The sequence below is a fragment of the Hyperoodon ampullatus genome (genome assembly GCF_949752795.1).
Source record: "Hyperoodon ampullatus genome assembly, chromosome: 5".
NCBI classification, from domain to species: Eukaryota; Metazoa; Chordata; class Mammalia; order Artiodactyla; family Ziphiidae; genus Hyperoodon; species Hyperoodon ampullatus.
This window is the reverse complement of record NC_136918.1, coordinates 61,916,438-61,944,094: the sequence shown is the minus strand read 5'-3', so window position 1 is coordinate 61,944,094 and position 27,657 is coordinate 61,916,438. Positions and strand designations below refer to the sequence as shown.

The window sequence follows — 27,657 nt, the reverse complement described above, 5'->3', positions numbered from 1 at the left end:
TGCTTTTGATTCATGTATACTCTATAAAAATACAGAAAGAACAAAAACATTTAATGCATAATTTCATTTATTTATGAATACAGATTAATAAAGGCACAGTTTAAAACAGAAAAAGATATATAGAAAATATTTGATGATATTTTGCCAATCAACTATTTTCCATATTCTGAGGCTGTGCTTTTCATTCACAGTGAATCCAAATCTCTTCCCTTCATCTTCTGGGTGTCAGGATTTGTCACCCTTCCCATAAACAAAATTGAATCTAGGAAAAGAAAAAAAAAACTTTCAGAATTTCTGGAGAAAAAAATGACAATGATTAGTATTTCTTAATATTTTAACAAATCATTGTCTTTTTTTCTCTATATGATAATTAGGCAATGTCTAATAGCAAAACCCACTCCTCTGTCTAAAATAGATAATTATATCATTATTAATCATTTTCTGATAATTTATGAAGTAAATTAACACCCACAACAACTTGTCATGGAGAATGCATTAGCCCTGTTTCTCATAAAGGAAAGCAAAAATAAAGTGACAGAGGGGTGTTCTTCAAAATATAGAGATTCAGTCAGGCAAACATAGAATAATAAAATGGTGATGAGCATGGACGCATTTTGAATTTAAGGTATTAGTAGTGATCTCTTTATGCATGTAATATAAACCATTGGGGTTAAAAGTGCAGCTTCTCAGATCTCTTCCTTCAGCTCTGAATCAAATCTTACTGCTAAAGACAATACTTTCACATCTCTAGTGCTTTCAAATCCTCACCGGTGATATAGTATAAAGCATAAATGTAAATACGTAAACATCTATTTCCAGCCATTCTGTGTGTGCAAGTGAAAAGGAACTAAGAACTAGAGGACAAAACAGAAGTAAATATGTTAAAATGCATTCACCTTTCTTTTCAACTAGGGTAAGGGAAATGGCTCTATGTCAAGCTTTGCCTTGAGTTATGTCCCTTAAAGTCATATGTAATAAAGGTTTATTTCAAAAGTGATAAAATAAAATTTTACATAATTTTAAAGCTTACATGTATTTGAAATAACAATGGCAGAAATGAAATAAAAAGGAAGAACCCTTTTTCATTAACTCCTTACTGTCCAGTCCAAAGACAGACACAGTCTTAAAAGAGTCAATAACATGGAAATAGACATAATCTCTAGCAGATTTTTTCTTTTATGATTATAATTAATAATACTTTGCCTCAAAACTCTCAGAATAATTCCCCAAACACAAGAAAAGAAATACTCTATTTTTCAGATAGATAGAGATACATAAATAACTTCCTCAGGATGTATACTACATTTAGCCACAATAGGAATCAATAGTAACTCTTGTGTCTTTATAATTCTATGGAATTAAAATGCTTACCAGAATTGCTTGCTTGGGGGAATTTTTAAAGTAACTTTCATAGAAACTAACCTCATAAATTGAAGATAATAGTTTAAAGTTCTAAACACTGAGAAGTGTAGGACATTACATAAAAGCCATTTGTCCCAGCCTTTTTAATCTGTTTTTTTGACCAAGAAAACCACATTTTGAGTAGAGTCTTCATGCAATCACCAATCTACTCAGTACTAAATTGGACAGATTAGTGAAATCTTCCTTGACATAGTCACAGTGGATTCACAGGCAGGCTGAAGCAGAAATCATTGTTGTTTCCACATTTCGTTTCATGCCCACTTCTTAAAAAGTGTCCCTCATATTTAATCAATACAGTTATAAAACATCTCCATCAGATGGAAGCAGTTTTTACTTCATAATGTAAAACTACAATAGCATAACCAAAGCTAATGACCTAGAAAAAAGATTTCTTAGTGAATACCCTGCAGTCTGCTTCTCCCTTCAACCTACGATCTGAAAGAATTATAAACACAACATTTTAAAATTATGTATGGAGTACTGTCAGTTTCAAAACCAGGATTCACTATTTTCTGAGAAATGGCACATTTCATGTAGCATCTTTGACAATTTTCTTCTGAAAGTCTCTAACGCTGGCCTATACCCTCAGCCTAAAAGAAGAAAAATTGTTCTTCATTTCCCTAGAAGTTTGGCTTGGTAAGAGGTTTGGATGAATATACTGAAATATATATGATAGGAAGTCAAATACTGATAGGAAAATACAAGTAATGTATGGATTTTGCATAAGAGGATTGTTTGACCAAAACAAAATTTAAAATTTAGGTAAAAATTGGTTGTACTAAATCTAAACTTATTCACCCTCATACTCCAGAAATTGTCAAATGAATATATTTTATATAAATCATTAAGCCATTTAGTAGCTTACTACACCATGCTAAATCACCAGCTTCGTTAATCCCAATGATTTCTTCAGTTCATTTGTGAGAGGAAAAATAAATAAATCACTGAATGGGTATTGTCTTAAGGCAATAACCCATTCTACAGTTTATATGGCAACAACTTACAGCCTCCAATAAATGAGTGGCCATTCATTTTAAACAATACTTTAAGGGAGTAACCCTAGTTTAGAAAGTCTCATTACAATAGAGATCATAAAACAGTGGAAATTGTCATTAAGGGTCTGATAGTTAATTATTATCATAAGTAAATAAATAAGTGAATTATTTTGGGTTTTGAATTTTCACTGCTGTTTAACTGATAGCTATTACATGTCCATAGTCATCAACTTGGAAAATAAAGAGTAAAACATCATTATGCTAAACACCATTATTTCCTAGTGCATTGATGCCCAATGAGCTTCATTTCTTTCTGTTCTCCATACTCAATAGTTACACACTGATGGCAAGAAATCAGAGTTACCCTAAGGTTAAAGATGTATAGATCAAATGACATACTCAGAATATCTCTTAACACTGACACATCCACTACTAGAATTGAAGTTGTGTTAATACAATCTCAGCAAATCTGAAACTGTCCCACTGTTTCCAAGATATAACCAGAAAGGTCATTCAGCATTAGTTTCATGGAACTTAAAAAAAGAGACTGATATATCCCTTAGGGGGCCAATAATATCAGTATTGTTAGTTAATCTAACAGATTCAGATTCTAAAATTAACTCTGTCTCTTCTCCACGCAAAACAAGTTATATAGAGAAAATTTCCATTTTTCTTCCTTCATTTATTTAGTCGTTCACTCATTTACATTTATTGATGTATTCACAATGAACACTATGTGCCAGGCAGTGTCACAGGTTTCGTATATTCTTTTATTTAACTCTCTAAGATAAGTACTAATATTATGTTCAAATAGGAGGTGGGGAAAATTAGGTTTAGAAAGTATGTGACTTGTCTTACAACTATTAGTTCATTAAGCTGGGACTTGAACCCCAAGTCCAAACCTTCAATCTCTAGGGGCACTGATATTAAGTGCAAGGCACTTTGCCAAATACTGGGCTGGATAAAGAAATGAATAAGATATAATCTCTTTTCCCCTGGTTTAGAGTCCTCACATGGGGTTATGACTCCTGAGAAGTCCTAAATATACACTTAAAGAAAGTTTCCTCACTGTATCCACATTTCTGGTCTCTCTTTTTCATAAGAGAAATTGCAAAAACATCTACTCAGACAATCTGCATTTACGTTGCCATTGTGTCTAACGCCAGTCCAATCGACTACTACCCCTACATTTTGTGCCCCTACCTTTTGTGCATTATCTTTCACAATTGCCCAAATTGGAGATTTGGAATAATATTTGACTCCTCCAGCCCACTCAGAGCCTATAGCTAGTCACTTATTCTTTTGGAATCTACCTATGAAACCTTTCACAACTGTGCAACTTCCAATTTCCACTCCCATTGTGGCACCATTGAAAGAAAAGTTGACTTCTGAAACAAAATGTCTTATTCTCACTATGCCACTTTTCATTTGTATGACCTTAGACAAACTACACAACCTCTCTCTGAGCATCTATGTCTTTATTCATCAAATATCTAACTTATTGGAATGGTGTTAGCTGTCGAGACTGGTATTTAAAATCACCAGCACAGGGCTTCCCTGGTGGCGCAGTGGTTGACAGTCCGCCTGCCGATGCAGGGGACATGGGTTCGTGCCCCGGTCCGGGAAGATCCCACATGCCGCGGAGCAGCTGGGCCCGTGAGCCATGTCCGCTGAGCCTGCGCGTCCAGAGCCTGTGCTCTGCAACGGGAGAGGCCACAGCAGTGAGAGGCCCGTGTACCGCAAAAAAAAAAATCACCAGCACGTATAGTAACTATTTCAGCAGCTATTAGTACTATTGCTCTATTTTAGGTCACTGTCATCTCTTAAAACACAATGCCTGGTACAAAACAAGCACTCAAGAAATAGACACTAAAAAAATTTTGAAAAAAAATAAATTCAATAAATTGAAAGAACAAATGATTTCAGATGTATAGACTGAGATTAGCATCTAGGACTAGGTCTATTTAACTTAAGCAGCTCCCCCAGGGAATTCTCAAAAAGGTACCTGTTGGGTTATTCTTCATAATAAACAGAAACGGATGGTTTGCTATAAATTTGTTTCGAGGCAGACTCATGATCACAGGGACGTGTATGCCTATGAAATAGAGACAACAGTTATTTAGATGTGCACATTAAAAGATCATTAAAGAAAATATATCCATAATATCCATACTATTTTTTGTAGACAGGAAAGGTCATTTTGTTTGAGAAATTAACATGTGGAAAAATAACCATTTTCTAAATACAAAGAAATTTGGAATAAATTTAAAAATCGAAGAGCAGAAGAATACATATTGGATTACTCATTGAATAATTCTAACTTCACATTTATGCTCAATGAAGAAGAAAACCAAAACTAGTTTCAGTTTAGTGAAAGCAGTTGAAAATTTCATCTTTTAAGCAGTAACTTTCTGCTCACTTTTTATTTGCGTTATATGATTTACCTCATAATTTTTCAACTCCTAATTCCTATCCAGGTATGTTTGTACTTTATTTCTATTCTCCAGGCTTGTAGTAATCACATCTGACTTCAAATTTATTTTTTTTAACTTTTCCAAAATTATTCTGTGAGCTCAGAACTTTTAGGATTTGTGCTGTGAATGTGTATGGGATTTTTATTATGATATTAGAAGTTTGCTGCCTTAACAATTATATACTATAATAATTTGTATCATGTTCCTCCATTGTGGCATTTATCAATATTTCAGAGTGGATAAATTTAAATGGCTGGATTGTTTTTCTTTCTAGATTAAATATTTCTGCACTCAATTCAGATGTTTTATTTACCAGTAATGTAATAATTTTGTATAATTTTTTCAGACCTATGAAAATGGTTTTTAAAATGCAACATGTGATCAGAATTGAAAAACAAATGTAGAGAAGGAAAAAACTATTCCTCTACACTTTTTGTAACTGGGGTGTGCAAATTAAACTGACAAAAGACAGATTAACAAAATAAATGGTTTTATTTTGTATCCACACAGGAGCTTCACAGAAAAGAAGTGAATACCCAAAGAAGGGGTTGTATCATTTTAACAAAAAGTGGTAAATTGTGGAGAAGTGACTACACAAAGGAAAAGGGGCTTGAGTGTCTAGGGGTGGTAAATTGTGGGAAGGTAAATATATGGGGAAAATTAATGGTATATAAGGATTATTTAGTAAGGTTTTCTTATGCAGACTCATATCACTGCCAACTTTCATCTCCTATGCCAAAGGTTCCTTCTCTTGGCATGGAAGACAAGGGAGATACCTCCACAAGGGAAATCTATGCCCTGATTTTAGACATGTAAGAGGAGGGTAGAGAGCTCTTTTTGTACCTGCTGTTTCTAAACTGCCTTCAGCTCAAAATAACTCTTCTGCAAAAATGGCATATTTGGGGGTGGCATATTCTGATCCCCTGCACAATCCAAAATAACCTTAGTAATATTAAATGTATGGCATTCTTCTACTTGAAATATCAGGGCTATGTTAACCAAATTACCAGTGAATATAGACTCCTGTCTGAATTAATGAGATAATATAGAAAAGCATAGTCAGGATCACGCCCATTCTCATTTGGGTGAATATTTGAGTTCTTTTTTTCCTGAGCATCCATTGAGTAGATGCCTGAAAGTCAAAATACTCACACTAACTATTTAAGTGTGACACATCAGGGTCACTGCTGATCCCTTAATGATTATTACATCCTCTTAGAGAACTCTACACTTAAAACAAGAGGCATCAGGTGATAGCAGAAAGAGTTCTGAACTTGAAGTCAGGATATGTGATTTCAATCCAAACCCTACTGTCTATTATTAGCATGACCTTAGGCAAAGCACTTCACACGTGTACCTGTTTCTTCACCGACATAATGAGAGGTTCAGACAATGATCTATAAGGACTCTTCCAATTCTGTGTAAAAGCAAGTGGAAAATTTGTCTACGTGAACTAGCAACTTCATCCCAAAGCCACCTTTGATTTCTCCAAGGATTGTAATAGCTCATCTCCTCCAATCTAAGTTACTTGAGCACAGTAATGCAAAGTCCTTCAGGTGATGACAAAACAGTAGTGGGAGTCCAGTGTGCCCCACCTAGATGTCAAAATCCATCGCCATTACATAGCATTATAAATTAATCAAGAAATTAATAATGTGGACATAAATTTATCAATGTGACTATTTAAAGGATGCATATCTTTTACATACAGGTTAAAGTCATGGTCTGAAGAATTAAAATAGACTTATGAGGAATTCATTAAAGTTGCCCTTCCATTTCTAATTGAACTTAAGGCTCTTCTCCAATTATTTTTTGAGTATTACTTTTATGCAGCACAGATACTATTCAAAATGCCATTTGTTCAAGGAAATATATCATAGAAGTGGTTCTCAAGCTGTAATGTGCATACAAGTCACCAAGAGACCTCGGAAAATGCAGATGCTGGATTAGTAGGTCTGGAGTTCAGCCTGAGGTTCTGCATTTCTAACTAGTTCCCAAGGGGCACTGATGTTGCTGGTCTATGCATTACACTCGCAGTTGCAAGGATAGGCTCCAAGTAACCGGAGAGCAGTGTTTCTCAACCTGGGATTCACACTGTTATCACTTAGGGAAAGGTAAGAAAATACTGAAGGCTGAATCTCATCTGCAGAGATACCGTTCTAACTATTTTGGGGTGCGGTCTGGGCACAGAAATTTTAAAAGCTTTTCAGCTGACTCTAATGTGCAGCTAAGTTCGAGAGCCATTGCCATAGAGATAATAAGAGTCACATTAGACTCTCATTAGAAAAGTAGGGACTAAGAGTGCAAAGGAAGAAGGAAATTAATACAATTTCTTAAGAGTGAACATTCCTGAGCAATCATGTTTCAGGTTTGAGCCTACAGTTTTCTCCACTGGGTCCTATCGGCTAATGGGCAGGTAATCCAATTGACAAATAAGTAGATATCAGTAGATGAGCCTCAACTCGTAATCAAGTCCCTTCCCTTTTCTTTTGCCTTAAGCTCCAGCCGCACAGGTGCATAAATAGCTTCTATAGCCATTTTCCCCTTCCTTCAGTGTACTGGACAGCAGGAGGAGAAAAGGAGATCAGAGGACCACAGAGTGGAAGCATCCTCACGCTCATTTCCTCCAGTCCTTCCTCCTGGCTTGCTGTGACATCATTTGTCCTACCAGTTGATGTTGCAGCTTCACTACCATCTTCGTTTATCTCAAAGAAAACTTGTTGCATGACTTGGGAAACATACACCTCAGCGGAATCTGTAGGAAAGTATGAAAGTGCATTGAAGGGTTAACACTCAGGGCTAGTACTTATTGGATCCCAGGTGAATTACATTTTCAAATGAACAAAGAAAAGGAAAAAAATCCAAACTCTTTCCAAGTTAGTTAATTTGCTAGAGATAAATGTGGTTTAGGTTTAGCTCTTGCAGAGATGATGTAGAGAACGTATGGAGAGACCAAGTTTAGCTCAGATATAAGTGAAATATTTGAATGGACAAAGGGTTTTGCCTGCCTTAGTCATGGTCTACAGGCAAGATGAAAAAGGCTTTACAGATTTGAATTAATCCCACCCTATGTCTTCGACCTCAAAGCCAACTTGCCTTTTAAATTCCGTATTGGGTTTTGATCTGAGTTTAGAACAAAATTTACTTTCCTTCAAGACTGATGAGGCGATAAAAGTCTAAAGAGCTTTTGTGTCATCTGTTACAAAATAGCTTCAGAGCTATGCTTTAAAACATGTAAAATTTCTCAGTGTAAGATAGTGTCTTAATAACGTTTTGTTCTGCCGTGGAAACGAGCTGAGAGAGAAGGCCCCTCTCCTCCCCTTGGTGGAACTGATGTATGTGTGAAGCGTTTCTGGTATAGTGACCTGTGAAGAGTCTCCTTGAGAAGGGGGAGTGAAACCATGAGTTCAGAAGCCACCTGCCACCCGTGTCCAGACCAGATAGATCTGACAATGTTCCTCAGAGAGACAACGGAAAGGTTGTCGTGAGTTCAGTGGTGGCGAAAGAGTGAGGAAAGGAAGGCAAGCCTTGAAATTTGAAGAGAAAGGAGCTTTGTCCCTCATGAGAGAGAAAGCTGATGTGACGCAGGTGGACTCCACCAAGACGACTGAATTTAGAAGGATTCATGAAGAAATAATTTAGTCAAGGCGAACCAGCTCTGACAGCTTACAGAAAAGTAAATCTCCTCAGGCAAGATAGAGAGAAATCATCAAAGGGTTATTTTCGTAAAAAATGGCTTCCTAAAAATAACTCCAAACTGCTTGTAATGACTCTGTCTGGGCCCCTGATTACCTCTCATCCTCATCTCCTACCCTCCTCTCCGGGTCCAGTAGCTCCAGCTACAAGGTCAAGCATCAAGACTTTAGCCCCATCTCTCCATCTGCTTAAAATCCCTTTTCCCAGAACTTTCCCTGATTGGCTCCCTTGTTACTTAGGTCTCAGCAAAAATGACACTTCCTCAAAGCAATTGTCCCTTCTCACCATGTCTAATTCTGCTCTTATCTGATCTAAATCTCTTTATCCCATGACTCTATGTTAGTTAATCCATAGCATCTATCACCTCACCATTTAATTAATTAATTACTTGTTAATTGTCCATCTGCCCTAACAGATGTAAACTTCATTAGAAGAGGGAATGTAGATTTTATTCAACTCTAGAAAACTGCCTGGCACATAGTTGGCTTTCAATAAATACTTACCAAATAAATAAATCAATGGATAAGGCTATGTCCAGTGATAGAAACATGTAATATGGAGAAAAGGGGGCATCCACATCATTAGTGTGGGTTAACTAAAATGCAGGAGTGTGGTTTTTTAAGGTCATGCAAATGAGCACATTCTTTTCCCACAACTGCCTGGAATAAGATAGGATTCACATATAGAGCACAGAGTAGATGACCAAGGGGCTCATGCAAAGAATGAAGACCGAAAAGCAGGTTGGGGTGGAGTGGAGAATTTCACGCATGCAGTTTAGCACTGGCACCAGACCAAGTGACTCCCTGGCCATTAGACTGAGCAATTTGGTCTTCTGTATTCCATCTTACACAGAGGGGGGCCCAGTCTTGGAAAAAGAACAGGACTTGGGAGATGATAGATTAGAACAAGGGATCTGAACTTCATAAACTCACTGGTTTCTACATCTTTGCAATAACTCTTTCCCTTAATTTCCTATGAAAATTCCAAGTATGTCTTTGTCAAGTTAAGAGGACAAGAAACTTTCAATAGCTTTGCTAGAAGATGTGCAAGTAAATATTAATGTGCCATTTACTCACTTTTTTTTTGTATTTAACATTTACTGAGTGTCCACTATATAACAGGTGTTGAACAAGGTGATTTACATATATTCTTTTTTTTTCCACCACTAGGATATATTATCTCATTTAATAGATTAGAAAGTTGAAGTTCAGAAAGGTTAAATATTTTACCAAAGGTGACACAAGAAGTAATAACAGTTAGAAGTCAAATATTCATCGCAAAGTTTCCAAAATAACTCTTTTGAAAACATTTCATTCAAAATTTGTGAATGACATGAGTATAAGATAGTGTCTCTTTTGTGTAACTATCACACAGCACTAGCATTGGACTGGTTCACAGTAGCCTTTAGCAAATGTTTATTGTCTACTTACAAATGGTAAGTAGGGATAGCAGGGAATTAATTCACTATTCTCCTGAAGACCAGAAATAGTGCCAGTCTTGACTGTGGTTGTTCTATTTCAGGCAATAAGACAGAACCAAAGAATCAAAGTAGTTAAAACAACTCAAATAGGCAACTCAGAGCAAAAAATGTTGGACATTTATTCTTTTCTGTTCAGGGTTATTCTCTCACACAAATTCTTTTATAAAGCATTTTGGAGGTATTTTCTTGATACATCTTCTTGTAAAATGAGACTTTATAGAAGTCACAAATTGCTGGGAATTTGCAGAGCAAGTGGCTATTTGAAAGTCTGAGATATAGCAAGTGAGCTTCCAAAGGCCAGAAAGAAATTTAAGAGGAAGAGGTGTTTAAAAAATGGCTTGGTTTATTTCAAGTTGGTGAGGTGTCTGCATTCCAGGACACACTTAGATAGCATCCTGTTGCAGTATTTAATTTTGACTGTCTCATTCCTGATGCTGATGAAATTGTCAGAGAAGTCAGATCTATCCGGCAGTGTGAGAACAAGCAGCTAAATCATGCGTGAAGGTGATAATGAACAGCTATGTCACCTGTGTACCCCACCCACCTCCTCCGCCAGGAAAACTCATTCATTCTATTCATTTACTCACGTAATTGATGAGTGCATAAATTAATGAATACTTCTCCAAAGTCCAAATTTTATATAGGAATACACAATAATGCTGGGTTATGATATCCAACCCCATCAGACAGACAAGCCTGTGTCATTAGGACTGTTGTTTTTATATATATATATATAAAACAGAAGACTGAATTTAAAAAAGGGTAGATAACTTAGGACAAATTGGCCCTCTTCATCCATTTTCTTTCTCTTTAGTTATTTTTGAACTTGTGGGTACTGCCAGGATGAGAAAAATTAAAGACTGTCTTGGGCTTTGTTGTATAAGTAAGTGTCTTAACTGCACACAATTTCCCAGGTGCCAGTTAGCATAAAAGCTCCATCTCCTCAGATGTGTTGTCAGTCTCAAGCTAAATCTACAAACTGCAGCATTACAATTTCTAGATTGTGTTCATCATCCAGCAACTTGTGGATGCCTATTTCATGGCCTCTAATATTACCGAATTAACATTTGCTAATTGGTTTATAAAAGTTTTATTAGCTCTGCTTAGATGAGAGCCTCACAGTTGTAATTCCCATTATTCAGATAAGGAAATCCAAACAGGGCTGGAATAAAAGCCCATATAATACTTCTCCTACACAGTCTCACTGTAAGCGTGGTTAGAAGGTTTACCTAACATTCTATAATGTTGTCTGACTTTCATTAAGCAAAACTACTTAAGTGCAAAATAGAGTGCTTGTTTACAGACAGCTTGACATGACTATGACATTTATTCTCTGTGTATGTATCTTCTGGGGCCAAATGCTCTCTCAGGTTTAAGATCAGTCAGTTAACATCATTAGTAAGAAAACATATTTACATGATAATATAAGAATAATTTTCCATATTACCTGTTATTCCAGAAAGGTCACAGCCACCATTAAATATCTTAGTTATATTCAATGAATACAAAGCTTCTTTGAAGTCTAATTTTTGTTCTACTTTAAATCTGTTTTAAAAAATGAAGAGGAAAATTTTTGAAACACTGTACACATTTTCTACCAAAATGATTTTTATAAAATGGATGACTTGGAAGAGATTTTATTGTGAAATATTTTGTTTTCATTATCCCAGTTACGTTTCCTCACTTTTCACACCATTTTTCCCCAGCTCCACTGAGCAGTTCTGAGTTGCTAATAACTTGTTTCCCAGATAAATGGTTGGTTGGGAAGGGAGAAGCAAATACTCTATTTTTTGAAGTAACACCCAACAAAACAGGGTGAATTCTAGCTAAGTTTTCAATTATTTGCTTCTTCGCTAGAAATGTAAAGCTTCCCTCCAGCAACTATACACACTCAGATTTTTCACATCATCAAAGGTGGTTCCTGGCAGGCATCCACGAGACTATGAGCTGGAAACGGAAGCCAACGGTCCTTAAAGAAGATTTTTGGCTACTGAGGTACAGAGAGGGGGCATTAGTAACCTATGAGCCTTCCCATGCATTGTCACAGTTGATGTGACTTCCTTCAGTTTACAGACACACCTAACATCTTCCCCAAAAGCCCTGTATTTTACAGGTAAAAGATTGAAAAGGAACTAAATTTCTTTCCAATAAAGTAAAAATTATAGGAAAAACAAAAAGCTGGCCAATACTTCTAATTCAGGGCCCTAAGTTAGGACTCCAGATTCTGCGCAAGTCTCCAAGCCTCGATTTGCCTGAAGAGGGAGCTTCACCAAAGAATCTCAAAGATTCTCTCAAGTACTGATCTTCTATGATTCCAAGTCAACAGCAATCAGTGACCCTCACTTTCCCATTTCAATAAAAAGGGGGGGGGGCAGAAAAAAAAGAAGCTAGTACTTACTGGCTTTAGAGATGCTGAAAGCATCCATTTACATTTTACAACCAGGTTGGAGACTTTGTTTATGAAAGAAACGAGTCTTAAGTCCTCCATCAGGGGGCTATGTATATTTCCTACCTCAGGGAAATCCCAAGACAGCTTCTGCCCAAGGGGCTCTGTCTGTGCCCTAGCTGGGCCTTTGCCCCCGTGCTCTCTGGTTTGGATGCAGACACGATTGCCCAAGTACAGGATCCTTGCTTAGCTAACAGGTAGGCCCACATCTGGGGCTAGAAATTAGCTTGTGCAATCAGTCTAATTAGATCATTGTTTTAATTGCCAAATACTGAACAAGCTTCTTAATTATAGTTCTTCAAAACAAGGAACATGCTGTGGCAAAAATTTACTGGCCCAAAATTATTTCTTGGTAAAATATTATGCCCTTTTGGAAGATGTTTATTCATTCAGAACCCTAGCTAACTGGGGACGGGCACAATTCACAACATGCACATTAAAACCTACTGATAATGAAAATAACTTGTTTTATGCCAATCATTTTCAACTTCTTCCTTTTAACTTCCTGCTAAGAAAGATAATATGCAGCATGATGGCTCTGAGGCTTTGGGGTTGTTCTTTTTTTCTATTTTCATTACCACACTTTTTTTATTCTGAATGGAGTATGCGCTTCTAAAAGGTTGAGGAACAATGTTCTAGTCCACCCATAATTTGGCTATTTTTAGTATAACAGTCCAATGATTTGGGGATAATGACAAGAATACTGCAAGACTTATTACAACCTCTAATAAGGTCTAATCATACCAGAGAGTCATTTAAGTAACAGTCTTGCTCATAACATAGTCCAATGAAAGCTACAGTGATAGAAACCCATTCAACCATTTAATAAAAGTATAATCTACGGCCGATTACTAATTAGCCATAATTATTGGAGCCATGAATAGCCAGGTGTGAAGTAGCACTTCCATGTGTTAGCAGTTAATATAGATCATAGTTTTTAATCTTCACAAAAACCCTAGGAAGTGAGCATTATTATTCCCATTAACATATAAGAAAGTGGAGGCTTTGAGAAGGTTGATTTTCAGACTCAAGGACAAGACAGGAGACAGGGCTAGGATTCAAATGCAGGTCCCTTCCAAGTCAGAGCTAATGTGCTAACTTCCACTGCCTTCTAATCTAAATATAATCCAAAATCGTAATCTCGATCAATACAATATGTGTAGTGTTAATTGTGTACCGCTTCCAAATTTTGTGAATCTTAATATTTATTCTAGATGTGGTTCATTTCCTCTTTTCCTTGACTCTCCTCTAAAATTGTCAAAAAAAAAAAATACAGCTAAAGGTAAAAGAATGAGTAGCAAAAGGACTGGATAGACAATTACCAACCAAACAATCATGAAATGAATGTTTTAGCATATGTAAACATTATCTGCCTCCTTAAAAGGCAGCAATTTACTGCCATAGGCTACCATTGTGCTTAAAGGGGTCTCACACAGGTTAAAGCTGCAGAAAACGAAGGAACACAATTCAGAATTTCTGTTTGAGAAGGAGTCACTCCTGGTCTGCAGGCCCTACTGTGGATTGGTGTTGTCCCTTTCTTCTCCTTTATACCCAGGACTCTTGTTTAACGACAAAATGTCTTCAACTGATTTCCCTCAAGGTCCCTGTCCTTATTGTTTAGAATTCCACTTTTGATACAGTGGGCTTGAGTCATCTTTGGAAGGTTCAGGCTTAGAAACAACCAAGTCTTAGGGCTGCCCACAAGGATAAAAATATAACACAATCCTTGACAGTGGTGGACTTGGACTATTATGTGAGTACATAGTAGTTTCCAGTCACTTTGTGTGTGTGTGTGTGTGTGTGTGTGTGTGTGTGTGTGTGTGTGTGTGTGTGAAATATTCCATTGGCCTCAAGGGCTGAATTAAAAATGCTTTCTGTCACATAGGAAACATATCTGGACAATGTTTAATGTAAACTTGGATTCCAATTTGTATCAGTGTTTGATAGGCTAAAGTGAAAGAACATTTAGAATCATCATTGCAGCTGGTCATGACTTATCTATTCTCACACCCAGCCTCATTTTCCCTGAGGTCACTTTCTCTCACCCACACACAGTTCACATTCACACACTTAGAGATCCAAAGCTGTCTGTTTGGGATTGACGTATGTACACTACTATGCATGAAGTAGTTGGCTGGTGAGTGCCTACTGTATAGCACAGGGGGATAAAAAAGTACAATCCGTTTGCAGGACATATATTAAGTTAACCTGAAAAATGCATTCAAATATACATTAGGTGCAGACAAATACTGTTTGATTCCACTTATTTGAGGTACCTAGAATAGTCAAATTCATAGAGTCATAAAGTAAACTGGTTGATGCCAGGGGGTGGGGGGGGAGGGGGCGTGGCGGGGGGAGGGGGGAATGGGGAGTTAGTGTTTAAAGGGGACAGAGTTTCAGTTTAGGAAGGTGAAAAATTTGGAAGATGGATGATGGTGAGAGTTGCACAACAATGTGAATGTACTTAGTGCCACTGAACTGTGCAGTTAGATACGGTTGAAATAGTATGTTTTATATTATGTGACTTTTACCACAATAAAAAAGACATTTAAAAATAAAATAAAAGAGTAGTGTTTTGAAATACAAATAGCTACAGTTACAGCAGCTAATAATAGTAATTAGCTACCATTACTGACTGCTTGGAACTATACTAAGCTCTTTACATATATTACATCATTTAACCCTTTAAATGACTTTATGAGGTACAGAGTATTATTATCGATTTGCAGATGGGGAAGCTGAGGGTGTGAAAATTTAAGTAACTTTCCCAAGGTTAAATAGCTACTCAGAGGTGGAGCTGGGATTTAAATCCAGAACTGTCAGACTCTAAGATCATGTTCTTCACCACTGTACATACCCCTTCTGAGTGTGTCTCAATAATTGTGCAAAATAGCACTCACAGTCTGTAGAGAACGTCCCAGAGATGCTTCCTTGTAGGAGCAAATGGCTTTGCTCAGTGGGATCTACCAACTTGCTAATTACATTGCATACAACATCCTGAGGTTAAGCAGGGGTACTGGTCAAAGAAAAGAACAAAGTCCACCAAAGACAAAGGCCACTGAGCTAACCAACCACCAATTCCCAAGGGAATCCTGACTTCTTATTCAGTTCCACCTCCCTGCCTAGAAATGAGCTGGTCTCTGGGGGAATCTCTTAGAACTATATTTCCTGGGATTATTCCAAACATCCTAATCACTTCTCTCTTCCCTTCTGGATGTTGAGGTCGGATAGCATCGGCTAATCCAGTGCTAAAACCTCTAAATCACATGGGATTGTGCAGGAGAGAGACATCAGGTAGACATCAGACCCACCCCCTCAGCACCACCACACACAGACAGGGTCATGTTCTGAATCTGTGGATGAAGAACTGCACCCAGAAAATGGCAATGGGGCCCCCCAGGACTTTGTGCAATCTTTAGATGGCATTATTTGGTCAAGTGAACCCAGTACCTTAGTAGGTTTACATTTTCTACATCTCAGCAGCTCTCTAGAAAAGCAAGCTCCTAACTCATTCCCATGTATTATCTTTTTTATTTGGCAGGCAAGCAGGAAGGAGAAAGAAATAGAAAATATAGAAAAGGAAAAACAAAATGTTCATAATGCCATAACCCTATTACAACTAATGTTAACATTTTGGTAAATTTCCTTTGTTTCTTTCTGTAGATTTGTTTCTTTACATAGCTGTAATCATTGTAAAAAATTTTTAATCCAGTTTTTTTTCTATTAAAATATACCATAATTTTTTCTCATTATCACAGCCTCCATATCTATCATTGTTATTGGCTAGGTTACATTCTACCACACTTTTCTTAAAATTCGTTTACTGTTGAACTTTTACATTATTTCTGTATTTTTTCAAAATAAACAATGTTGTAATAAAAAAAAATCTTTGGTGCCTGAAATTTGTTTGGAAAAGGTGGTACAACTGCCAACTAATGTTTCTGCTTCCATATAACTGAAGATTCGATTTCACCTTTTAAGGCAAGTTATTCATTTGTTTGGGAAAAGCAACGCAGTGAGCTCTTTTAATGCAAATAGAACCCCTGGGATGGAGATGGAGAAGTTTGAGATGATGAGAGTGGAATCTGTTCTACCCCATATGAAGACGTTGTTTTCACTAAGGGTTGAAATCTACTGTTATAAATTCCTATTACGACTAGGAATCTGGCCTTAGAGGGGATGGAAGAAAATCTGTGTTACTTTTATTTTATGCTAGGAAAAGTTGGAGGACTCTGGATGCTGGGTAGGATGGAGATGGGAAAGACACCCATTTTGGGTGAGTGGGTCCTGGCACCATGAAAATGGTAGGCTAAGGATGATAATGGACAGAGGAAGACTCCCTGGTACAAGAAATGACCTACATTCCAGGAATACTCATTCCTGAAACCTGGTTTTAAATTTCTTTTCACCTTGTAAGCCCTTTTTATTATTAGATTTCAGTAAAGTTTGGTTAAACATTGAAGTTGCTCTTACTTGTAGTAGCTTGCCAAGGGCTACCTTAACAAATTACCACAAACTATATGGCTTAAATAACAGAAACGTATTGTCTTACAGTTCTGGAGTTTAGAAGTCCAGAAACAAGGTGTCTGCAGCATTGGTTCCCTCTGAGAGCTGTGAGGGAAAGATCTGTTCCAGGCCTCTCACCTCGGCTTGTAGATGGCCATCTTCTCCCTAAGTCTCTTCACATCATCTTCCCTCCTTGTGTATCTTTGTATCCAAATTCCTCCTTTTTATAAGGACTCCATCCATACTGGATTAGGGCCACTCTAATGACTTCTCTTTAACTTGATTACCTCTACAAAGACTCTATCTCCAAATAAGGCCACATTCTGAGGTAGTGGGAGTTAGGATTTCAACATACGAATTTGGAGAGCTCATAATTCAACATATAACAGTTGTTCCTGGGCAAATTAAAAGAAAAGTCTGTGTTCACACTATGGGAGAAGTTGTATGAGAACTGTGGCTACAGTTTGGAGTCGCTGATGACAAGGCCAAGCAGTTTGGAAAAGCTGTCCAGACTACAGTAGTCTAGGCAGATTTGTGGACTGTGAACCATTCCTGTTGGTATTCCTAAAATGTTGGAGAAGGGAATTCTGAAAAAAGCATGTATTTCCTATTGTCAATTCAGTTTGAAACTTATACATTATTATCTAGGCATTTGTTATCTAGGCTAATGAAGATGAAGATACCTTAGTTATAAGTACCATTATCCCCATTTTGTACTAATAAAACCACAACCAGGACATTAAGTGACTCTCCTAAGACCCCACTACTAGTACATAGCACAGACAGTTCTCAAACTCAGGGGTATTTTTGTGTGTGACCCCAAATATTAATCTTTCCAAAGGGAAAAGAGAGAGAGAAGTAAATTTGAAAGTAACCAATTCCAAAAATTATTTCTATGATCAATAGGTAAACTATCCGTCACATACACCATTATATCCCTGGTGTTTGGCACATAGTAGGAGCTAAAAGAAATACTCTTTGAAAGACTGAATAACATCCAAGTAGAGATTTATAGATGGTAGAGAACTGGAAGAGAGATTGGAAAGAGAGAGTCGATATTAGAGACATGAATAGTAAGGAACAAATAAAAGAGAGAAGAAGAGGAAATTTCTGAAAATGAAACTCTGGTAAATATTATCTGGGGACAGAAGGAAAAAAGGTATAAGTCAGGGAGAGGAAAATTTCACAGAAAGAGAGAAAAACAAATAGAAGTAAGTTATGCCATAGGGGTTAAAGAAAGAAGGGTTTTCAAGAAAAAGGGGATGGTCAAAAATATTTGGATCGGGCTTCCCTAGTGGCACAGTGGTTGGGAGTCCGCCTGCCGATGCAGGGGACATGGGTTCATGCCCCGGTCCGGGAGGATCCCACATGCCGTGGAGCGGCTGGGCCCGTGAGCCATGGCCGCTGAGCCTGCGCGTCTGGAGCCTGTGCTCCGTAACGGGAGAGGCCACAACAGTGAGAGGTCCGCGTACCGCAAAAAAAAAAAAAAAAAAAAAAAAAATTTGGATCAAGAGCCCAGAGTTAGGGTGAGGGAATCATAGGACACCTCTTTCTCCAGGATATCAAGGAAGACAGAGGAAGAGAAGTTTAGCAAAAATGTACACAATTTTTGAGGTGAAGGGTTGAGAGGTGAGTTTGCATGCTAATATGTTTTCTTTAAGGAAGAGGTAGTTGAGACATACATTGAGAGTAAGAGAATCAACATGAAGCAGTGCCTGGAGAGCAGAGGTAAAGTCTTGGTGGGGTGTTAGAAGAGAAAGTTCTCTGAAGAGAAAGACTACCAAGCTCCAGCCTCAGGGAGACCAGAGTGACTGATTTGGAGAATTTTGCTTAACAAAATCAGTAGTTGGGAAGCAGGAGTAGCTTGTTGATGAGAGAACTACAGAAGCACAAAGACAAGGTGACAGAAATATTTAAAACGTTTGGTGAGAGTACAACTGAAATAACTGACTGGATCCCGGCTAAGTGGGAAAGTAAGGATAAGTAAGTCAAGAGGGTGGAGAGGTGGAGGGCCAGGAAGGCCTTGATGAGTGTTTGAAGAAAAGTTTAGAAATGAAGGGACAGAAAATAATCTATTAGACACCTGTCTCTTTTTAGAAGTTCAGGTAGAGTGTGATTTATTTGGGCACCCCTTACTCTCTGAAGTTTCTCCTGTCTCCAGGAACCATGATATCAAAAAATTAGTGTTTATAATTATGGCTTCCTGAGATACACCTTTGTGATTTCCATTTTGTATTAACTATCTGAAATGACCCCAATATTTCATAATAGCTATAAATGGAAAGTAACTTTTAAAATTGTGTAAAAATAAAAAAATTTTAAATATTTATATAAATATATATACCCCAATAATAAAAAAATGACACTAAGATTTATATTTTATATTTTAATGACTCTTACAGCACTATCTGTCAAAGGCACTTTAACATATCTTTTAATTGTAGAGTATCACAAGAGTCTTGGGAATTATATTTTCCTTAAACACAATAGAAGACAAAATATTTTAAATTCCAATCAGGAAAAAAAAGAGAAAGATAAGTTTGTATACTAAAAAGAATAATAATTCCCTTTAATCCCAGCATTCTGTTTTGAAGACTTACATTTCTTCATCTCTTTCAGAGAATATTGAGTACTTAAATTCCATCCTTGTCATGGCAACGCAATGCTGGCAATGTTCAGACCTGCCTTTGTAACCATAAAGTAGAGTAACAACTCCAAACGGGTTTTTTTCTTTATATGTTTGTCAATAGCCTTTTCGAGCATTGGTTATCTTTCAGCCGGCTATTCAAGTCCCTCTATAAGTGAAAACATAGGAACAAGAATGATAAAATGACATTACCAACCTAGGGAGGCTTATTTCCACTTCCTCTTCTTGCATCTCAGAGAACCACTGCAGGATTTGATGAGCAGTAATTAGCTTTTCCATTTCTTCTATGTTCACATCTTCTGCAGGAAGTATGATAATTAAACTAAACTCATCACCTTTGTAAGGTAATTCTAAAACCTGGTAGTTCATGGAGGACTCAGAAAAATAACCTGGAACAGAGAAAATAAAATATTAATATACTTGGCAATTCCCAAAATAGTGCTTCAGAGTGTGATTTTTTTCATATTACCATATTTTGTTCTCAGAAGAGTCTTCATCATTGGAATTTTGACTGCTGCACCATATTTCTGAGTGAAATTCATCAGCCTTGTGTCTTCTTTTCTAAATTTCTGTTTCCAATCCCCCTTGAAATAAATAGCATTCACCAAAACAAGCCGAGTCAGAGGGCCAAATTCTTCCCCTGAAAACATGTCTTTAATTTTTCCTGTGAAAGGAATAGAGGAAGAGGTGGGAAGAAATATGCAATAGTTATTCAAAGGAACTGCTTTAAATAGAATTAAAACAAAAATTTATTTTGCTAATCAATTAAAAACAGGGTGCTTTATCATTTAAACTTGGCAATTTTGAGAACAAAGGGGAGCTTTATTAAATATTTCACTTAGAAACAGGTACAAACAGGATTTCACTAGGAAACAGGAGGTACAGGATTGTCTTAGGCAAATTTGGACAGACCTAGTAATGGCCTCTCTTTAGTGAGATTATTTGTGTAAATTGTTTTTCAGACAGAAAGAACAAAACCTAAGTATCTCTTCCTGCATATTTGTTGGTAATTTTTAAACTTTATTTCAAGGTTCTTCAGCAAGTCAATCAGAATTAATACGTTAATGGTTCACTCAAATTCTCCACTCTTGCAGCTGCAGCCACTGACCATTGGGAGAAGACAAGAATAAGGTTGCTAGTATGATTTTCCTCTTCTAAAAAACCAGTCTCCTGGATTCCCTGGTGGTGCAGTGGTTAAGAATCTGCCGGCCAATGCAGGGGATGCGGGTTTGATCCCTGGTCCAGGAAGATCCCACATGCCGTGGAGCAACTAAGCCCACGCGCCACAACTACTGAGCCTGTGCTCTAGAGCCCGCCAGCCACAACTACTGAGCCCGCGTGCCTTGACTACTGAAGCCTGAGCGCCTAGAGCCGGTTCCCCCACAACAAGAGAAGCCACCACAATGAGAAGCCCACGCACCACAAGGAAGAGTAGTCCCCACTCGCTGCAACTAGGGAAAGCCCGCACATAGCAACGAAGACCCAACGCAGCCAAAAATAAATAAATAAATAAATTTAAAAATAAATAAATAAATAAAAATAAAAAACCAGTCTCCTATTTCTACATCCAATGAGTATTTCCAAGCTGTGAGTCAACAGCATGATCAGGTGCCATGGAGCTGTCTAGGGATGTGTATCATTGTGTATCCCAATAATAGGACTTTCCTGTGAACACTGCTCACAGCACCCATCTCATATTTTCAACTTCTGCTTCCCCATAGGAGGCTCCCCATGAAAAATACAGTGGTGTCTTACACATCACAGTTTTTTGTAACAGGACGAATGAACAAAGAAACAAGCTACTATTAATTGAGGACCTGATATATGCTGTTCACTTCACATACATTTTTTTTAACCTTCCAATAATCCTGAAATGTTTTAATAGTATCCTCATTTTAAATGGAGCATAGTTTAGAACTTGTCAGAATTTGAACTCAGATCTGTATGAGTTTAATCTTGTGTTCTACTATGTCACTCAGTAGCGCCTTTGGAATTTTTGCCAGAAGTTTAGATTACAACTTTATGACAGAACTATCAATATTTATTATGAAACATTAACACATCCAACTAACATGAGTTAATTATTTACAGTATATGTGGGAAAGAAGGCATCTGAGATGGACAGATCTAAGTTTTACCTGGCCAAAGATATTATTCCTGCTGCCATACTTAAAAATCCTATACTTAAACAAAAATTATTATTAAAATTCTTCCATCAAGAATTCTACAAATAGGGCTTCCCTGGTGGCGCAGTGGTTGAGAGTCTGCCTGCCGATGCAGGGGACACGGGTTCGTGCCCCGGTCTGGGAAGATCCCACATGCCGCGGAGCGGCTGGGCCCGTGAGCCATGGCCGCTGAGCCTGCGCGTCCGGAGCCTGTGCTCCGTAACGGGAGAGGCCACAACAGTGAGAGGCCCGCGTACCGCAAAAAAAAAAAAAGAATTCTACAAATAGGTGTCTCTCTCAAACAAAAAATAATAATCTGTATACCTTTCAAAGCAGCTTACAATTTCTGTTTTACAATTTAGTATTAATTTGAATAACAGGAAAGAAAAATAGGAGATTTGATCCCTCTGAACCATAATTTAATAGGAAAATATTCAACCATTCTTTACTTTAGGATATTAAAAACCATGAATACAATGGCAAATAATGACTTTATGAAAATGGGAAACTTTACCATCTGTTTTGCTTTCTACCCAGGTACTTATTGTCTCTGCACAAGCTTTTGCATTCTGAAAATCCACCAGTTTTATGGCACTCTGAAAAAATTCCTTGTTGCCATGGAGATACTGTTCTTTCACAGTGAATCCTTCTTGAAGGTAGAGGGCATTGGCAAGATTAAATGTAAATTCTTGTTTTTTCTCTGAGATGGCAGAGAAAAATGACTTCAGCACAGAAAATTCTTCTCCTAAAAAATAATTATAATGTATACTGACATATTGAACAACATAAGAACAACAGCTTCTCAGCTTTGCTTCTAAGCACTCTGATTCATATCACCATTTTTTACACCCTTAGGTATAACTAACGATCCTTTCTAAGTTAGTGTAAATATTTTAAGCATTTATCTCCTGTGGAATATGCATTTTGTAGAGAAATCAGCTCTCATACAGGAAAAAAAATGTCCATGTAAATTTGAAGTTTGTCAAAAACAAGAATATGCATTTAAACAGGCTGAAGGAAATTCCTCTTTATAATCAAATTTAGCTCATTCTTAGTTGTTGGAAAGGTATCTTTAGAATCTCATTCTTTGCATAACATGCAATATTTACAAAAGAGGAATACTAATGAATGCTGATGGGGGCTAAGACAGTGATGAGCAATCCTTTTCACTACTACTTTTATTTCAGCTTAAGAAAGAATTGCTCTCTTATGAGCAACTGTGCCTGTCCAAGTTTTGAAATTTATGAGGTACCCCTATAATTATCTCTGGAGATGCATAAGAATCAAAATTACCTATTTCTTCAGGTTCATGAATCTATATACTTTGGCTGTCTTTGTGAACAATAAAAATCTTTAACCATTCCAACTATAACCACTAGCCAAATGAGTCTGTCAGAGTCAGCTACTAATCACCGTTGGCCCATTACTTATTTATCACTGGGTCATCCTGACCACCATGTTTTCAGGAAGCTGTATGTGCCATTAGAGAATTCAGCTCTGATCGTTGCTCAGTGGCTTCCTATTTATTACCAGAGGGCACCAATATTTTTCATTTCTTTCTGGCTTAATTCTGGAACTCAATTGTTGAATCTGGGAACTGTATTTCAAATCCAAGGTTCCTTCAGAGCCTTTGTTTATTCTGATTTAAATACTGAAAATACCACTTTCATAACTTAGAAGTTGACTGAATGCAATTAATCTCTATTGAAGAAAACACAAATGGTTCATCACTGGGAGATGTCCATTGAATAAAGAGGGAAAAAAAAGACTGAGAGGAACTTGCTATGAGGTGTCTATTGGAAATAAGGTGTGTAAGTGTGTGTGTAAACCTTTTATCAGAGAGCTAGCAGCCCATAGGGCATCTCTGTGCAAATAAGAACTCATGCCCTCACTGAGTGGTGGTGGTAGGCTGCATGCCCATATCTTGTCCAGCTGAGTGGAGACTACATTTTCAGTCCCCACTTGCCTCTTTGTCCTGGTGCTCTTGTGCAGATACAACCTACATAACCATAGAGCAGGCTTGGAAGGTATATTGCATCATATTTCAAACTCCATGATTCTCCATTTGTGGGGATATAGACACAGACATAAACAATTTTAGTTACAAAAACTTACTTCCATATGATTGGGTATGAAGAATATCAATAATTCTTTACAACCCTGGAGTTCCTTACATAAGGAAGAATGTTAATCTATTTTACTTGTTTATACAATGATTTCAGATGCAATCATTTCTTGCTATTGGAAGCTGAGAGAATATCTCAACAGCTGAGAGCCTACAAAGAAGACTTTCTGAGGGAAGGCATAGAGCTTCTCCAAAAGACTTAAGTAAGGTCAGAAATAAAGTGGCAGAATTTGAAACCAATTTTCAGAAGTTTGTAATTTATGAACATCTTTATAGGAATGGGGAAAAAAGGAGAGGGGGAGAAAAAAATAGTTCCAACTCATTTGTCAGAGCAAATAAATTTATGTCACGTACTTAAGGTCTAAGACTGTTTGACAAACAGTCAGCTGCCCTTTGATAAATCACTGGACGCAGAAGTCAATGAAAAAATGTCACCAATAGCACAAGTTTGGAGAATATAAAGTTATCTGCCTATACATTTGATTTAATTTACAGATTAATAGTTTCTTTTAGCACAGATCAAAAAGAATACATATCCATGGCTCCTAGTAAGCAATGAGAATAAGTTTATTTCATTTCCTAAAATAGAGCCATGGAAAACCTACCAGTCATGGAGTGAATGTGACTTTTAGTTTGGTTGTACCAGACCTCAAAAAAATGTTCTAAAATTTGGTACATGTTTACTTCTCCTGCTGTTAAAAGCCCAAAGATCAACCGTGTGTACAATGTGAGAGATCCAAAGATGAAAACAAAGGCAGTCATAGAATTATAGATTATTTTAGCTGAAAGGTCCAGAGAAGTCATCTAATCCAAACTCCTCTTTTTATAATGAGGAATCTAAAATCCAGAGAGATAAGATAACTTGAAAGGTGCCCAATCACAAGGTCATTTGTATGCTTCACTGAGACAGAAGTTCATGCTCTTCTCTTTCTATAACCCTCTTGGAATAAAGAAGCACCTTTAAGTTAGTCTTCGATTAATAAGCAGCATCATTAGACACAAAGCAAAATGGAGTATTATCAGATGCTCAGTAAACTGGAGAAGGTAAATTCTGAGCAGACGCTTTGGCAATGGGGAAAGAAGGATAAGTGAGGATACTGAGAGCTCCAGTGGGGGTAGGATGCTAGGAGTTGTATGCCCATCTGAAGAATAAGCAGTTTAGATGTGAAACAGGTTGGTAGCTGGAAAAGTAAAATATAGCCTGACTGAACAGATAGCACTGCTTGACAATCAGAGGGAATTGAAGGCAGGGCCAGGACCAAGATGGGTCAGTGAGACACTCATTTTGGCATAAAATTTAAGGAGATGCCAACAAATTCAGTAATCAAGATAAATAATATTTTACTGCAATATAATTTTAAATCAATATTAACACAAAGAAATCCATGATGAACAAAATATAAAAATTTTAAATAAATAAAGACAGGCTCATTGTTACTGATTTTTCTTTTTGTCTTGGGTTCCAATATGGCTCTGCTAGGCACTACCTTCTAATCTGTCATACCCTTTGTTCTACCCTTAACACCATTTTGCTTTTCTTTCTTTTCATCTTCCTGCACTTTTTCTCTCTGTTCCCCTCCTTAACTCTGTGTCTTATTTTTCTTTATTTCTTAATTTTCCCTTTCTTTTTTTATTTTCCAGAGTTTAATATTTATATTTTCTCCCTTTTTGGTTGGTCTTCTTTTCTTTTTGTACTTATCCTCCATCTGTGCTTCTTTCTCCCTCCCTTAACGAAGTATAATAGAAAGCAAGTTTGGTAGATTTTGTTACATGTGTTAAAAGGTTAATGTTTAATTGTCCATATATACTCTTTCAAAGAAAATATTAAAGTGTTCATTATTGCTCTTGTGACCTATAACCCTCAGTGAATCATTTTTAGAATTAGTTCTGGGCAAGTTACTCAACCTTTCTCTGACTCAGTATCCTCATCCGTATAGCAGGGTTATGTCTGCCTCACAGAGTAATTGTGGGGATTAAATGAGATAAGCACATAAAACAGTGACTGGTACACTATATATATATGTTTGATAATGTCATCATTATTATTACTATGATTATTATTATATTCACAATCCAGCGTTGTTAAGACTCCCATGTTCCTCTATAAGATGGATTCATTTAAAGTAATTTAAATTTCGGAGGCTCTAATTTTGCTAGTTTATCGTGGAATCAACTTTACATATCTTCATAAATGTTCTATTACTTTCCAAAGCAGTATCATGTCATATAAATGTTTCTGGGACTGTGTAGTGGGATTTGCTGAAATTAATACAGACAATGAAGACTAGATCTGCAACACAGTGGCTTCATTTTACATTATCCACAAAGGAAAACTCTTGCAATTAACTTCACTATCACCAACTTCTTTCCTACATAAAATTGCCTTTATTTAAAACGAAGCAAATAAAACCTTGTAAATAGTTTATTCAGAAAAACAATTTCCTAAAAATAACTACTCTGTGCTAAAGCAAACATACTGAAATTGGTTACAGTTACAGTGACTAAATGTCCAAATCAAAAATCTGGAAGTCACCTCTAATGTTTAGGACACAGTATCTGACAGTGAGATAAACATTTTAAACTAAAATGGAAATTGGAAGCACAGGATAGCCAGGGAGATGGACAACTACCCCCTGAAATGGGATACCAGCACTAAAGCATCAACACAGTATCTCAGATGGGCCCTTGCGATGCTAGAAAACAACTACCCACATGCAATGGGTTATATAAATGCTTCTTTTTTTAAATTTTCTTTAAAAACTATTAAATAAGCTTTTAAAATATATAAATGAATGCTTTTTCTTGGTCTCACTTAAGTGAAAAGGTTAAATTCTAATTAAAAACTAATTTTTAAAAGCTTACACAATAATAAGAGATGCACACAAAGATTTCTGGGTGAGGGTACTCACTGAAGCATTTTTATAAGAGAAGTATTGGATATTATCTAATGAAGAAGGGTTAGGTGAGTATGCAATAATGTTTCATCAGAGGCAAAAAGACACAGCAATTAAAAACTACATTCTGAAGCAGTTGCATGATATGAAAAAATGATCAGACACAGTAAGTGCTAGTAGAAGAATATGTGTATACATATATATGGGTGTATATCTACTCATACACATACACACGTGCACACACAACATAATCTCACTTAAAACTGGCTAAAACAGGCTAGAATAAAATATATAGACATAGTCACAATTTTTATGTGTATAGAATTAATTAATAAATTATTTTGGTAATATTTTCATTAAGAAACAATTATAAATATTTACATTGACAATTATTTGCATTTAAAATTCTCCATTTTATTATAATTTCATACTTTTCATAACTTTTTATATTTAATAAGTTCTATGACCCTGAGCTTCTCTGATAGTTTAAAAATAAATTTGGCCAGATCTTATCTAGTATAAATAATCATATGTAAGAATCTTACCAGTTGAGGTTTCTTGAAATTTTAAACTTTGTTTTATCTGCTGTTGTGTTATTCCTTTTGCTCCCAGTTGTAACATTCCAAGGGCCAGAGTTGTTCCAAAAGGGGAAATTATGATGTTGTTCTTATGAGATAAACAAACAGCTTGATAAAGATCCACTGCAAATTCGGTATTTCTTTGAGCCAAGGGGCTTGAGGCTTGACTTCCAGAAAAAGTCAATAGGAGACTCCACAACAAGATCTTATCCATTTGACCTCTCTGCAT

General features: G+C 36.7%; 1 protein-coding gene across 1 annotated transcript; it reads right to left on the bottom strand.

Annotated features, from left to right (window-relative positions):
• Positions 1–149: 149 nt before the first annotated feature.
• On the bottom strand, positions 150–27,657 carry SERPINI2 (serpin family I member 2; the record flags this gene model as incomplete). Its single annotated transcript, XM_079705613.1, has 8 exons — positions 150–262; positions 4,423–4,512; positions 7,560–7,646; positions 11,515–11,612; positions 19,863–20,055; positions 20,136–20,330; positions 22,346–22,576; positions 27,396–27,657. 8 exons carry the CDS (start codon positions 27,655–27,657, stop codon positions 186–188), a joined length of 1,233 nt encoding a protein of 410 aa, XP_079561739.1. The 3' UTR covers positions 150–185.